General features: G+C 42.6%; 1 protein-coding gene across 10 annotated transcripts in view; it reads left to right on the forward strand.

The window, feature by feature from the left end:
* KLF12 (KLF transcription factor 12) overlaps nt 1-16,420 on the forward strand; it is a 251,827-nt gene that overhangs the window by 148,015 nt on the left and 87,392 nt on the right. For all 10 annotated transcript variants that reach the window (XM_064440736.1, XM_064440737.1, XM_064440733.1 and 7 more), the window contains one exon: nt 7,121-7,664. In XM_064440736.1, coding sequence (XP_064296806.1) covers nt 7,121-7,664 — 544 coding nt within the window. The remainder of the gene's footprint in view (nt 1-7,120; nt 7,665-16,420) is intronic.

Below are 16,420 nucleotides of genomic sequence, written 5' to 3' on the forward strand. Positions count from 1 at the left end.
TGTGCTGAGTTTCTTTTGTCTCTTCAGACCTACAAAGAGAATAGAAGTTTTATTTTTAGGCCCTGAGGGTTGGAAACATCCACTTTGAAATCAAGCATCCAAGTGTTACGCAGAGATAATGATACATTAATTGAATCACAAGTGCTTTAAAGTGGGTTTCACTCAGTCTCTCCTGTTGAATCGATTCCAATTTGTTTAAATGCATTTTCATTGAACCTCTTTTTATTTTAATAATCCCTGGGCTCTACCCTCTGTCTTTGTTGGTCCCAACTGGTGCTTTTTAGAAAAGCTTCAGTGGGAGTTGTTGTAAGTCTTACCCAAGCATACTGTTTCTTGAGGGTCTCTCTTCTTCCTTGGGACACAAATTTAACCTTGACCCCGAGGAACCATTTCTTGAAAACTGATAGTAAGCCACGTTTTAATTTATGCTTCCAGAAAAAAAGGAGAAAGATCCAGCTGTCTTGCATTTTGCTTTCTTCTTCAGTGTGACCTCCTGCATTCGTCCAAGGAATCCAAGCTGAGCAGTTCTGTCAGCCTGGGAAAGCCTGCGGCAGCAGCCTCAACCAAAAAGGCACAAACGCCTCTTCACTTGGTGCTTTTGCATTTGAAAACAATTTTAAAAGTATTTTGCTCAGTTTTAGTTCTCAACTATCTACATGTTCACCCTTTGGATTTTATATAGCCGTCTGTTGCTGCTGTACTGGGGTACCCCTCACAGACAGATTAAGAGTGATAGCTGCATCTCAAAGTGAGCGTAGTTGAGTCTCAGATGTCTCTTCAGGGTGACAGGAGTGTTTCAACTAGAGGTTGTTTAGTTCATGTTTTTTGCAGGTTGTATTACTTCTCCCTTTTCTTAGAGTATTTTGTTCGCTTTTGTTAAAGTGGCAATTTTTGGGCAGAAGCGTGTTAGTATTGCAAATGTAAGTTCTCATGACGGGAAGGTGTTTTCAAAGACATCTCTTCCCATAATTTTAAAGAGAGTTCACTCCTAGATCAGTGATAAGCAAGATAAACAAACAAGGATTCCGAGTAAAGGGCTTGGTACTTGGGCCATAACTTCCAGGGCTCTTTGAAGCTGCTACTTACCCAAGCTAGCCCTGTGCCAACCTTTCATACTCTGTAAGTGCCTGGTTGGGGTGTGACAGGACAAAACTGATAGAGGCAAATATGCTTCATGGCAAGTACCTGCAGAATTGCCGTTTCAAGGGGATGAGCTTTCTACCCTTACCTACAGGCCAGATTAGGAAAATATTCCATTTTAATTCTAAAAAACAAATCGCATACACAGATGAACATACCATATCCTAAACCAAATCCACCTGCATGCCCGTCTAATGACATTAGAGTTGTAAGCACATCTGTCTGCTATGCAGAAGCAAAATTACTTCTGCTAGAGCGAGTGCTCTTTGTCATTTCAAACCTAGCATGTGTTTCTTTTACAGTGAAGTGTTAGAAAATCTGTAACCTGCGGAATATTCCTGGTTTATTTAGATTTCACCCTTCAAGCATGATCAGAGCTGAAGGCTGCTCTGCCTTGGCGCAGTTCTCCACTGCCTGCCCGGAAGACAGCATGCCTGCACCACCAAGCCTCGGCGTTTTGGTATGGTAGTGGCAGCGGCATGGTTAACATTGTGGGTAGCTTTTCAAAAAGAGTATGACTTTTCTCATCTCACTCTTCTTTTACTCTGAGAAAATAAAATCATCCTGCCTGAAATTTCTCCTGCCAGAGCAGAATGAGGTGTGGCAGCACAATGACAACCAAGGAGGGGGTTTGTGTGATTTGACTGAAGAGTTAAACGTTTAGCAAGTTATTTTTTAACTTCCTGTCCTCAAAGCCAGCTTATTTTATAAATGCTAAATTTAGTCTGTTCGGTTTCCGTCATCAAGGACAGCTTTTTTGGTATGCTTTCTTACAAATTGTTTGACCTTGGGAGATTGCTGCCAGAAAGGAAGAACACTTTAAAAGCTGACAACTGATTGTTGGAGGTTTGTAAACTCTGCTGTGCGGGAGCAATAAAACTCCACAAAGGCATAAAGACTCACTGAAGCTTAGTACCCTGTGAAGTTGATGAACTGCAAGGCGTCAGGATGAGTTGCTGAAAACAAAATGATCATTGCTTTTTCACTGGTTTTAACTTCGGCTGTGTGGAAACTATGAGTCTGTCAGGGCTTGGCTATGATGGGAGGCAGTGCTGGTACACAGAGAAGATTGCCATGAGCAGAGTAAGAGAGTGGAAGGGGGCTGTTGCAAAATTTACCCTGAAGTAAGTTAGGAGGTGGAGTTCAGGGGGCTGGAAGGACGATGAAGTAGAACTGTGCAGGAAAGGATGACCATCCAGCAGATAACACGTTATCAGCCATAATTTCACCATGCTTCACTCAGGGTCTTGTGGCTGGTTGTGTGGCTGGCTGGTTGTTTTTCCATAACAGTCAGGAAAACAGGCAGTAAGGAATGCTTTTTTACACAGCCAAAAAAAGCTTTGTGAATAGGGAAATCACATGTTATGTTCCTGGCAGTGTTTATTAATGGCAAGCTAATGAAACAAAGCACTGCAGAGAATATTGGTATATGGCTTTAAAGGGCAGGCACAAAAAGCATGAGCCAAGAGCACTGGCTAGTAGAGGCTGCAGCTTTATTAAAAAGCCGTTTCTAGCAGGGAGCCATCCTAACCTACCCTCCAGTTCCGTTTTAGTCTGTATTTGAGTGGATGGTGAACAGCATAAGGATGTGATGGCAGTGTTGCAGGGAGAGGCATTGCTGAGATTTGCCTCTGAGTCCGAGCTGGAGGCAGGGCTGAAGCTGTCCCTCTCCTTCGTGCCAGCGGGCAGGAGCAGTGAGATGAGGGAAGCCTCATGGAGCTGTACCCCCTCATGTTGTACTCTCGCGGTCTGGGCTGACGCCCAAGGCAGCCCACAGGGTTACAGGGACCTCAGGCTGAACCCTTCCTAACCCACCAAACTCTCTGGAAGCTGCCAAATTCCCAATAGAGTTTAGACCCCTAAAACCAAAACAAAGTTTGCAAAACCAACACAGACGCTTTTGGGGTGCCAGATGAGGAAAACCTGTTCCAGACACCCAAACTAGCAATCAGTTGAGCCCACACCACCACAAGAAGCCCAGTTTACTAGATGAGGATGGAAAGGCAGGAGGAGTGGAGAGACAGGAGAAAAAACACGCAACCATTTGTTTTTCATCCAATTCACTTTATAAGCTGACAAAATGGCTGGAAGCATACCCTTGAATATCCCAGCCATAGTGTTGTGATCCTCTCAATTAGAAAAGATGTGGTTCCATTAAATAAAACTAACGGCAACACTCATCATCTAGGGAAATGAGCAGTTAATTCTTGGTTGATGACATTACAGGGAGATGCTAAGAAATAGTGTTCTGAGAATGTACCCATCGTTTTTGGCTTCATTGCTACTCTTGATCACATAGTTCCTCATTCTGGAGTAGTCATCATTGTTGGGAAAGGTTTGCATATACTATCCATTTTCAGAAAATAATGATAATTTAATGTTCAAAGTTTTGATTCAAATACAGTTCAAATAGAGCCTTGGCAGCTTAGCTAAAATCTAAGATCATGGAGAAACATCTATACCACTTGTAGGTCACTGTAAGGGAGCATGAGTTGTTGGGGTAGATCTTTTTGTTCACCACCACCAGCACAAAATACAACATTTGTTTACAATTTTTATCTTGAGCACGGGACATACAAACCTGTTTTGATAAGGATCCTGTTCTCTTGTAACATTGACTGACAACAGTCACAGCCTGAATTTACCAAAGAAAGGGCATTCTTAATCTTAGGGTTTTGGCAGAGAAAGGAGGTCATTGAAGGGCATACCAGTTTGCACCCTGTTTGGAGAAATCCATGAAGGAATTGTAAATGTTTCAAGTTTAGTTCCACTACTGAAGGCTGAAATAATAATATAAACAGTATTACTGTAGTACATAGAGACTGCATGACCCCTCCAGCAGCTCTGGACAAGAAGAGGGTACCTACCAAAAGGTAGGTGCAATATACGGGATGTACAGTACAAAAGTAAATGCAGAAGAGCTATTAAAGGAGAAAGTGATTTGTATAATAGACTGCAGTCACATGATACTTCTTTTCCTTTTTTTTTTTAAATTCCCAAAAGACTAGGTGAATTACTGTAGTAAACCAATGGCCTGTTCTTAGCACAAACTAGAAAAATCTGTAAGTCATGACCTGTGCTTTGTCTCAAAGACAATTGACTCAATCCGTGGAACAAGTACTTTGTGTGACATCAGTTACCTAAGGGTTTGGGGTTCTTCCTTACTCTTCCTTTAAGGGGCCTGATGCTGTTTGCTGCAAAGGCAGGTGGGAGTTTGGGGCAGACTGCACTCATTTTGGTGATGGGACTGCTTTCGAGGTCCATGTGGATCCCTTGCATCCAGCTTCAGGAGTGTCCCAGAAGTCAGAAGACTCCTGGGAGCAGTCTGACGTGCATATGCTGGTTAGATCAAGTCCCCAGTCCCCTCAGAGCACTGCAGGGTGCTCTGAAGAGCAACAGAGATCGGCAACAGCAGGGAAATCCATCCTTCAGATCACAAAGTAACAAGTCAGTGCTGCTAAGGCAGGCAGCATTAAGTCAACCTGAAACCTGCCCCTGGCACCCAGGGGAAGCCTGGAAGTACGTCAACATGTAGGTTTTTCTCCGTGGCACATTTATCTGTCCTGTGGATGGAGCTGGTGGTTCATCCTGCTTCTAGGTGACCCCTGCCCAGCCATGTGCACAAGGGGATCCCTCATCTCCCTTGTACTTGAGTTGATCCCCTTTATCCCCCTTCTCTCAAACATTTAAGATAGAAGAGGTTGTCTTTGGCCTGATGAAGATTTGGGTGTAGCAGTGCAGGGTGTCCCTCTCTGCCTTGCCTTCACTCTACCACCAGTCTGTTTAGTTCAGCAGAACCAGTTTGCCCATTGCATATATAAGACTTGTCAAGATTTTACAAATTAACTGCTTGTGCCACATTTATGGGTTTGTCTCTATCATGGCACATATGGTATGCCTAGTGCAGAATTGCATTACTGACAATAGCCTGGATAAGGTGTTTCAGAGGAAGTTATGGAATTATTACTGGGCAAGTTACAGGAGGTTTTGCCGCCTTGAAGAACAGGTTTTCATAACCTTTTCACTCATGGCTGGTTATGCACTTTGAAAAGTGACCTGTTCTTCACTCTGTGTTCTTTTTTAGCAGGAGAACTTCCCACTGTCTTTAGAAAGGGATTTTTTCTTTTGTTATTAGTATTAAAGCAGAACAGCAGGGTCCAGGGGCAGGATGAATGGGGGTCCCTTTGTTTTAAGTTGATTTGTGTATGAATAGAGGAAGAGGCTCACTGTTCCAGAGAAGGTCTTGCTTTCAAAAGGGGGAAAATACCAGATTGAAGAACCAGTCTAAATCAGCTGAATAGGTGGGGTCTACTACAACATCTCATCTTTCAGCATGCCAGGGATAATATCCAGTTAGGCTGTTATTATTACAATTTTAATACTAGTGTTTCTATTTCCCTTTTGCAATAGAACTCCATTCTGTGATGGAATTTGGCTCCTACTCAAAACCAGGAGGGTTCTCCATGAAAATATTTAACATAGTTGATTATAAAAATCCCAAAGTGAATTCATAGCATGCTTGATTGTTAGCTTATTTAGAGTAGATGAACGAAAATATTTTTGGCCTAAATATTTCTGACTGAATATTTTTGGATACTTAGTAAATACTATAATCTAGAGATTGAGAGAATGCATTTAGAGCTGCTTAGGTACCATGAAAAGATGGCTTGTTAGATCTGTATATGGACTAATTGCTTTGGGTCAAGTGAGTTGTGAAGTAGCTTGGTAAATGGGTTTTTCTGAGGTAGGTTTTCCATACTACAGCACGTAACAGCGTGTGTGTGCCTGTAAAGAAGCTCTGCTGCAGCGCAGTGCCCTGGAGGTACTTAGCTGGGGAGATGAGAGCTGTGCTTTGTCTTACTACTATGTTATAGATGGGCATTTCCTTCCTTGCTCTGCCCGTTGAAAATTACTTGAAAAAACATTTTTAAAGAGTAGTTATTAATGATGTTCTGTCAAAAAGGAAAGATATATCAAATGAGCTTCTCCAGGGATCTATCTTTGGCCTAGCATTATTCAAAAATTCTATTAACCTCTTTGATGATGGAAATAAGGAATAAAACTATAAAAATAGCAGAAGGCAACAGTCTAGAATAAATTTAGAGCAACCACCTTTGAAAGAGTTGGTCTAAAGCATAAGATGATTTTGCAAAGTTAGGAAGATTGTTCTTAATTAGTATGGAAAAACAAACACACAAAAAAATTATTTATCTAACGTGCTAATTCAGAATAACCAATTGCTGTAGCCGTTGCTGCCTGTAACAGGACAACCATACAAACGTGGGGCTCTGTACTGACCTGTAAGCTCATTATCAGTAACCACGCAGAATACAAAAAGTCGAACTTTGAACCAAAGGACTGTGTTTAGCGTAAGGCACCGCCTTCTGAAAAGTGATGTGGACAAAGCTACAAAGACGGCTGCAGTGAGCAAACGGGTGCTAAGGCTTGTTCTTTTAAAGGTGACTTATGACAGAAAGAAGCAGCAAGGTCTGCCTAGTCTAGAAGAAAGTAGACAAGTAAGGGGAAATGGCAGCCTTGAAGCATGCAGAAAGTTGTTTGAAAAATGGTGGTGACCAGTTTTTCTTCATGTCTGTTGGAGATGACACGAGAGAGTAACACTGTAGCTTATAGTTAGATGTTGGGAAGAAGTGTCCTGTGAATATAAATAGTGGCTACCTGTGGAGATACTAAAATTTTTGTCACTGATGACTGCGTGGTGCAAAGAAACAGGGTGATCTTGTACAGTAATCCTGCCGCCTTCTAAGAAATGGGAGTAGAACTTTTTTTCAATACTCCATTCAAACTGAACATGTCTGTGCTTTCTAGCATGATTTGTCCTTTAAAATTATGAGCTGACACAAGAAAGGGAAACAAATCTTGTGGCTTTCGTGACGAAGTTGTGTGATGCACGTTAGCAATTTGGTATGCAAGTCGTCTTCAGCCACATGTGTAACTATGTCCCTTTGTCCTTCCTCAACAGTCTCCAAACGTCCACAACTACCCAGATATGGAAGCTGTACCCTTGTTACTAAACAACATGAAGGCAGACCCCGTGGAGGATTCATTATCTACAGACCATTTCCAAACACAGACTGAACCAGTGGACTTGTCAATAAACAAAGCCAGGTCATCCCCTACAGCAGCTTCATCTTCACCGGTTTCCATTACAGCATCAGCCTCCTCCCCTTCTTCTACTTCTACTTCTTCTTCTTCTAGTCGGCCAGCTTCATCACCCACAGTAATAACATCGGTATCCTCAGCGGCATCTGTACCGTCAGTATTAACTCCAGGTCCTCTTGTGGCCTCTGCGTCTGGTGTTGGAGGCCAGCAGTTTTTGCACATTATCCATCCAGTACCACCTTCAAGCCCCATGAACTTGCAGTCCAACAAAATGAGTCACGTGCACCGTATCCCCGTGGTGGTACAGTCGGTACCTGTTGTCTACACAGCTGTGAGATCACCTGGGAATATGAACAACACTATAGTAGTACCACTGTTGGAGGATGGGAGAAGCCACGTCAAAGGTAAGGGGGGGAACCAGTTTTGTGCATCTGTGGCATCTCTAAAACCTCTCTCGCGTGAGGAAAAATGTAAGAGAGTTATAAAACTGTTAGCGTACAAACTTACAGGGTCATTTGCTGAAAAGACACATAACTTACACTATCGGAAGGAACCTTTAGAAGTCTCGCTCCAGATGCTCTTTAAAATAAATATGTTTAAAATGATTGAGGTCAGCGGTGGTGTTAGATGCTCAGCCAAGTCGTGGCAAGTTTTGTCCTGAGAGGAATAAATCCCCCTGCCCCCGAAAAAGGACAACAGAATAATGACAATATACAAAATGTCACAGATGAACATGGAAAACTCACCAGGTGATACAGGTTTGGCAAGAGAAAGAATGTCAGAGAGATTGTTGCCATACAAAGAGAAAGCAATTGTTGGGCTGTAGGAACGTGAGAAGGAAGGGCTTTTGGACCACAGAGAGGTAGCAGATGCAGAGAGGTAGGTTTTACTAAGCCCAAGGAGTAGCAGAGCAATACTTTGAATTAGGCTTCTTTTTCCAGATTAAACAGCAGAAAGGAAGGAAGCCACATGGAGTGTATATATTGGGAATGAGTTTTGCAGACATACGACCTGAGGGGCACATGGAGGTGTGAAGGGAGGAAGAAAACACATGCCAGAAGGACAGATACACTCTTGGAGAGGTGTCCAAAGAACACAGAAAGGGGAGCTGGAGAGCAAGAAAGAATGAGAACATAACAGTTAATGAGGGAGCAAAAGCTTGGTAGAGATGGTGACATGGTGGGTGGAGAAAGAAAAGAGAAAACAGATGTGCCCAGATATGTTGAAAAGCATAGCTTTATAAAGAAGGCATTAATGACACAGATAGGAACATGAGGAAAGGAATGAGAGAGACTCATTTCAAGGTTCATTGCATGGGAGTGAATAAAATGTGGCTAATTCACCCCTGAAATGAGGTATTGCTTGAAGGCAGAAAGTGAGGGTACTGGCAGATAACCTTACTTCAGGGCTTATGAGACTACAGGGCATTTAATAATACATCTTACAACATCTCTTCTGTACCTAATTGTATAATGAACAGGTCCCTACAACTGAAAGACTTTTTTTCTTCAACTCTCACGTCTGTTTTTGATATACTGGTGACTGTGTATTATTCTATAGGATTACAGTGATGGGTCAGTCTGATGTTTAGTAGCATCCCATTGTCCATAAATCTTTGGTTCTCCTCCCATTCACTCAGTACCCGAACATGGACTATGCCCTCTCAACATGCTTGGACGTAGAAAACCAGCTCACAGCTGATCTGGTTTTTGTTTTAAGCCTCAAAATGATGGTTTAAGAAATTTTATTGCACTTCATACAGTGTTGTAATTTTAGGACTTGGTGCCATTATGTCAAGAAATGATGAATGAAAGCAGAACTTTTCACCATGTGGTCCGGGGAAAAAAGAAAAAGGAAAGTTTTAGTCTGTAGTTTGGTTTTGGAGCTTTGAGCTGCACCTGACCTTGAGCTCATCCAGAATTTTTCTCATTTGTTTTCTTTTCAAAGGTGCTAGCTGGCTCTGCTGGTAGTCTCCTCTGTAGGAAGCACCTCCTGATCTTGTAAAACTGGAACTTTGCTACCCCAGTTTTGTCAACAAAATTCCAGAATTTAATGTGCCATAGGGATTTCAGCCCACAAGCTCCAGGCCTCCTGAGCTGCCCTGACAATTTTGCCTTTGTGCTATTATTGGCAGAGATCATTAACCAGTCCTGCAGCACTTATTACAGTACAGCTAAAGCAAAAGAAGGGATTAAGCGTTTGTAATATTTATTTTCCTCATCAGTTGTACCCATTTTTGCTGTCACTAATTCTTTTGATATAAATATTGAGGTTAATTTGAATCAGTACAATAGAAGAATAATGGGCAACAGTCCACTCTAGGTAGTCATCTTCTGTCCGCTTTTGCTGGAGTGTGATTTTCTTTCCTTAATGTAAAACAATATAAAAAATAAAATGCAATGATGTTGCATAAATTAATTGATTAAATAAATTTCATATGTGCTTACACGAACTCCCCTTCGGTGGTCAGCTTTCATGCTGAAAGCAAGAAATAAATGTACACAGGTGCCAACAGGACGTTGCTGTCAGATGGAATTGATTGCTGATCCTCTACCAGCTGAAGGAGCAATGCAGTTTAAGCATCATCTAGAGTCACTACTTTGAACTTCTGCATGAACTTTGATAATTTTCAGAAACAAAAAAATACACATGCTGAAACAAAGTCAATCAACAGATAGGACCGGCAGCATCTGTTCGATAATCTCTGTGTTGTTGCAGCTTTGTGGCTAAACCAGAGACTGTGTTGATGATCCAGGGGTGTGGTTGGGAAGCAGTTTAAATTATATTTTACATTACCCTGTATCCAAGTCCTTTTCACTTGAATAGAGACTTAGGCACTTTCCTGAACAGAGATACTTTCAGTGCTAAAATTAATGAAAATTACATTGGATTTATGTTCAGACCTCTCCCGGTTTTTCAGATACAGGTACTTGGAGGTAAAATGCGAGAAACAGGATATAGAGAAAGGTTTTTTCTTTGTTATTCCCAGTTTTATTTTCCTCTTCCTTCCAGGTCTGACTAGAACCATTCCATTTTAAATTCTGATGCAAAACCTTCTCAGGCCACCACCATCCCCCTAATCCTGCCTCCAGGCGTTTTGCTCGGGTGGCTCTCTGCTTCCCCTGATGCTTCCCAGGTACCATACAGTCCACCTTGCTCTCTCTCAGACAAAACTGCCTTTTCTAGGCTATTAAAGCAAATACTTCTTTCTTCATGTTCTGTTTGAATTCGCTCTTCCCTCCAGCACAAGAAATCACTACCTGCTCTTCTGTTTCTCCCTTTTCCTATTCTTCCATTTTTTATAGTCCTTCCCATCTTACCGACTGTTCTTTGAGTGCCAGTTTCAGCAGCTCTGCTTCATCTCTCCCTCCTTATCTGTTAATATTTCAAACCCATGCTGTCATCTCCTCCTCTGCTGCTGCATGTCCTTCTCTGTGTCGTTGTTCATCCTGGCAATCTCCGTTGCAGCTTCCTTCAGAAGGGTCTCAGATCTCCTTTTCTTCTTCCCGACGTGCTGCTCATTTCTGCTCTCTGTCCTGCCTCCTCTCCTATTTTTCACTTGCAAGGTTTCCCATTAAATCAAACCCTTTCTGCAGCATTGAAAACCAGACCGGTTTGCAGAGAATTAGCTCTTGTATTTATGAGCTGCCAGTAGCATCCCGTGAGGTCCTGTGCCGCGTGCTACACCCCAAGGGGAGCAGCGGGAGCTGGGGGTATCATCCTGCGAAAGCACCCTTCTGTCAGATTGATGCTTTTTGCAGGATAAGAACCTCCCAGTTCACCTAGTGTAAATCAAAATCAGAATCAAAGCATTTTTAGAAATCTATTAACAACACATAATTAGAAGGTAGTCAGTAGACGATATGTTCAGTATCAGTAATACAACACTAGTCATTTACAAATCTTGATAAATTCCTACAAATCTCTAAGACTGTTCTGTAATCCCAGAACGCTCCCATAGGTGCATGCACACACATAGTTACATGCAGACTCCCCTGGTGACCGTGGATTTTCACCTACTGACATCCTCCTGATGCACCTCCTGGGGAGGAGGCACCCCGGGGAGACCCCCAAAACTCTAAGTGCTCTCCCCACACCACCAGCCCAGCTGTGCCCCCTACAACCTAATCCTCACATTATTCCGTATGCGCAAAGCGCAGTAATGTGTTAGGGCTGTCGGGGCATGGAGGGCACTGGAGCCAGACACAAGTCCCTGCGGGCACCACGGGTCAGGGCTGCACCCTCTGCTACCCCTACAACGTGGCAAAGAGATGAAGTTCACTTCCTTCAGTGGTCACCTCTGTCGTCTTGTCATCCAAAGCCTTAAAAAGCACTTGGAGATTTTTTTCTGCGTGGAGTAGGTGGTGACCACTAGACCTTATTATACACTAAAGTATTCCAGAGCATTAAAATCCCATGAAAAACTCTTTCCTCGCCTTTTTTGCTCCCTGCTCAGCAATGGTGAGGATTGCTAAAAGGTGTAATTAGAGGCACAGCAGGTAGCAGCACCTATAGATAAGGTTGCCTGATGGTTTCCTTAAAACCCTGCCTTCAGTTGCTCAGTCTATCTGTATGTTAACCATTTAGGCTCACATTTTCCATGCCTCATGTCTGCCTCAGGCTATTTCTTCTTTCTTTTTTTCTTCCTTTTTGTGGAAAGTTTAAAGAGAAAACTATTCTGCTCTTCCTGAGATTAAGTGTAGAGAAAAATACGTAGCATTTTCCATGTTAAAAAAATTTATTCCACTTTTTTTTTTGTGAAAAACTCTAGAACCTCTATGGTTTTGTGCCATGAACCTCAAGTTTGGTTTGGACCGTTGCCCTTTTTTTTGTCTTTATAAGCACTTGTGAAAACCAATCCAGGTGTGGAGATGTGAGAAAAAAAAAAAAATCCCCTTAAAGAGTAAAGCAAAAAAAAAATTGTGGCTTGGAAAAGGCAAGGAGGAGGTTGGAAGGGGCTGGGCAGTTGAGAAAGGGGCAGCATGGAAGGGACAGGGGGAGAAAAGGAGAGGTGGTGAGATGGCTATGGTTGTGTGAACATGTCCAGGAGGAAGAGTGGGAAAAGGTTGGAGACAGAGGGTGGGAGAAGAAGCAAAAGAAGGGTAGAAAAGAGATCTGGGCAGGGTGAAGGGGAACAAGGAGAGGCTTGGACAGGTGGGAGTGAAAGGATCCACCATGGCAGCAACACATTCCCCTACAAACTCTGGTACTCCCATTGGCCATCGGTCTTTCCACTGCTTTGCTTTCAGAAGATATCCATGAATACCACTGGCAAATCATGTCCCTCTAGCAGTAGGCTTTGCCAAAGATAATATCCTTAAAAATTGTTCTCTGTAGTTCAGAAGAGTTACTCCATTCATTGAAGGGCCTTTTAGAAGCTCCCACCTGATGATGGTGCACCAAGGACTTGTGCAACCTTGGTATTGCTGGGTTTTTGGGTTCTCACTCTTACGGGTTTTAAAGTTTTCAGAAGACACAACCACTTGCAAAATCCAGCAGTCAGGACGTTATAAATTTAAATTTGCCAACTGAACTTCATCTGCCTCCAGTGTGCATAAACATCCACAGTGACATTGGCTGGACTGTTTTCATGTTGTCTGTACATGTTGTCTAGGTCTGTGCATAGACCTAGCAGAAGTACACAGGATGTGTCTTTTCACAATTTAGTCATGCTGTATTCCTCACTGTGGATACATTAATAAGTAGTAAATTCAGTACCTCTTGCTACAGAATTTTCTGTGACTGAAAACAGGTAATACCATTAGATGACATTATGCACTGCCCCTGTTGTTTTTTTAAAGCACAGCCTGTTATTTCTACCTACTGTAAAGTTTATTCCACAAAAGTAAACACAATTTATAGTACAAAGTTAGAAATTTAGAGAACCATTCCATATGTTTAAAGGTCAGATTATATGGTCTGTTTATATAAATTATGCTATGGAAGAGACTCTTAATTAAAACCAGTAATGTTGCCTTTTTTACTTCATGTGAACCGATTATCCTTTCTACGTTTTAGTAGATGGTTATTTTGGATTTGAGTTGCATTCAGGCAGAGAGTTTCTACTTTAGCTGTAATTTTTTTGTTGTTACACACAAAAATCTTTTGCAGCTATACATATTCCAACCTGTCCACATTCCACCCTGTCCACCTCCACCCTCCTGCCCCGCAAGATGTTGAATCTCTCTCCCCCTGTTTGCTTGGTTCATCTGGAAGAAATATTAGTGTTTTTTGGAAAGGAGGAGCAGGTTGGCAGTGGCTAGCCAGGAAGAGAAGCAGTCTTGTGTTCAGGGTGGGACCTGCGTTGCTGGAGGTGGTGCATATATTTAAGAACTAGAGTAAATAGTAATTCTTGCCAGAATGTAGAGTTAAATCACAGGTTACAAGATATGCTGTGGTATTTGAAATTGGGAAGGAGGTTGCCTGAAGACAAAGTAGCTCGGTTAACTATGGGGACTCCCATAAACAGTCTACCACTTAAACCTCCAGAAAAGTCATATTTCTGGTGGCTCGCTAGTGACCTGCTTAGATTTTTCCAGTACAGAAGCACAAGCTCTTCTAAGATTTATCAACAGTGGATTTAACATCATGTATGCTTTTAACTAGGAGCAGGTTTGGGGAAGGGACTGAGGTAGATGTATATTCCAGTGCTGTGAAGCCCAGCGTAAGGAGGATGAGGAAGGCCATTTTGACATACCCTGAGTCCCTGCACCTTTTGGAAGCTTAGAGCAGAGAAAGAGGAAAGAAGTTAATTCTTTCTCCTCCACGCGAAGAATGCCTCTGGTCCTTCAGCTCTGTACTCTCACCAGGGCTGAGCTTTGATCTAGTTGCTTTTACCCCACAAATTTGCATCCAGTAGAAGCACATGCATAAAACTTCTCATTTATTTTATCCCTGCCTTAGGTTTTATTGTGCCTTGGACCAACCTGCCAGAAACTTCCTGGTGTCTAAACTATCTGTAGACTGTTGCAGCGTGTAAATTGCAGTCTGCTACCGTTTTGCAGTGGCATTGCAATATTTTATTTAATATTAAATATACTGTGTACTTATTGTTTTCCCTGTTTACGTTTGGTGATAGAGTATTTGTATATTGGATGCTCAGTAAGATGTAAATCTCAGTAGTCTTGGTACTTTGTTTTTTGTGTAGATGAGGTCTCATGCATTCAAATAGCTTAGAAAGAGAAAAATCCTTTGCTTAAAAACATAGTAGTGTATGTTTATGTATACAGCTCAATGACAGAGGTGCTTAAATATGTGCATATATTACATCCATGCAATCACTCCTCACAGCTATTCTTTTACAGGTTTATGGCAAATTATTTGACTGGTGAAATGATTTTAAATATTGCCTTTGATTGGATCATAGCAATTAATATTCTCTAGTAGATTAGTTACGCTGTGTGTTCCGTGCCAATTCCCATTCTCTGTGAACCATAGCTATGCTGGGTGCAGTTAACTGCTCTAGCCATATAGTCCCATAAAATCTCAATAAAATCCAAAAACTGTGGAGTATGGGTAATCTTGCTATAAATTGTAATAAAAATTACCCCTGTAGACTCTATATTCTGACCATTAAGTTCATGGATACTGCTGCTTTGTACATAAAGTTTTATGAAATAAATCGACCAATTCTGCTGCCCCTACCAGACACCAAGCTGCTTTGATTGAAAATCTGATAGGTGCGCTCAGAGCATTTTCCAACGCATAAAGCGTTTATAATGAACTTTAAATAGGAAGAAAAATGCCATATATGTGCTTCATATAGTATGGACCAGCTTAGGAGGAGAAAATCATGAACGCCATCATTCCCACAATGAGTGCATTTGTTAGGTCCATAAAGCCAGAATTTGGTTTCCTAAAGCACGTTAAGTAAACCTGAATATAACACTTAATCTCTGAGAGCTTTGTTTCAAATAGCTTGTGTACTTCCTTATTGGGAAGTGTTGCTTCCACCGTTGAAAATGTGCAGTGGAGTCTGCAGTGTTCTTCTTTGGTGTTCTCCTGCTGGGGGACTTGGTGTTGGGCTCCTGCTCTCTGTAAACCTGCCCAGAAGGGGGGTGTTCGCTTGTGTCTGCTCACGGTCTGAAGCCACATGTCAAGCTACAGCATGAGGTTGGGGCTGCACAAGTTGTAAAAACTATTTTCCAAGAGTAACCGAGAAGGATGGAGATGAGTCGGTCCCTCTACTTGGTGTTTGGTCCACCCAGATGAGCTTTTTTTATTGGAGGTATATGAAACAGTGGCAGTTTAAGAAAGAGTTAAAGTCAACTGTTGGCCAGCAGTTTCCTTCTTGCAATATTTCAGGTACCGCACTGTGTCGTATGCCAAGTGTAGAGACCAAAGTTAGGGTTTAGACACTACAATATTCATAACTGTTGGCACATTATTGGTTTTAACGATGATTACTGTGTCCCCCTGTGAATTACTCCTCTTCCAGATTTGCCCACTACAGCCCTGAGGCCAAAGATCATTATCTTCAGCGTTGCTGCTGGGGACCTAGACGCCTCTGTGGCATTAAGCGAATGGTGTCAGGTACGGAAGGAGCAGGAGTGAGCAGAGCCGCGCAGTGCTGTTGCTGTTTTCCCATCTTCAGGCACGTACTGAGATTGCCCAGGCACTTTTGCTCCTTTCCCAGAAACCAAAGGCATGACAGAGTCGCGAGGCAAAGGCTCCTCTCCTGCCTTTCCCAGCAATGAGCGGGTCTGCAATGGCTCAACAGGGCACTGAGCCACTTCCCTCTGCCAGGGCCGGTACCCCAGCACCTGGCAGAAGGGAGGTGGGCTTAGCTCCCCTGAAGGCGCCCATCTGCCTCCACTGGCTCTATAGGAGGGCTGGGGCAGCTGTATTTGCAATGCAGGTGTGTTTGCAGTGTGGGTGTCTGAAGACAGGAGGTGAGAGGCTGTTCTCTTCCCTCTCAGTGTCACGCAGCTCCTGATGTCCAGGGCTCTGAGAGAGGATGGGGGCTGATGGAAGCGTACAGTTAGGTGCCATTGGGTCATGGGGTCATTGTAAGTCGCAGACTATTATGATTAGGTTCAAACTCCATTTTTCACAGTGTTTGTGATGCTGGCGGACTGTAGCATATTGTGTTAAAGCATGAGTGCCATATAATTTTCTCAACCATATTTTCCAGTACCATCCTTCTCGGAGTTTGGCAGCA

This window comes from Phalacrocorax carbo, chromosome 1 (assembly GCF_963921805.1).
Source record: "Phalacrocorax carbo chromosome 1, bPhaCar2.1, whole genome shotgun sequence".
Lineage (NCBI taxonomy): Eukaryota > Metazoa > Chordata > Aves > Suliformes > Phalacrocoracidae > Phalacrocorax > Phalacrocorax carbo.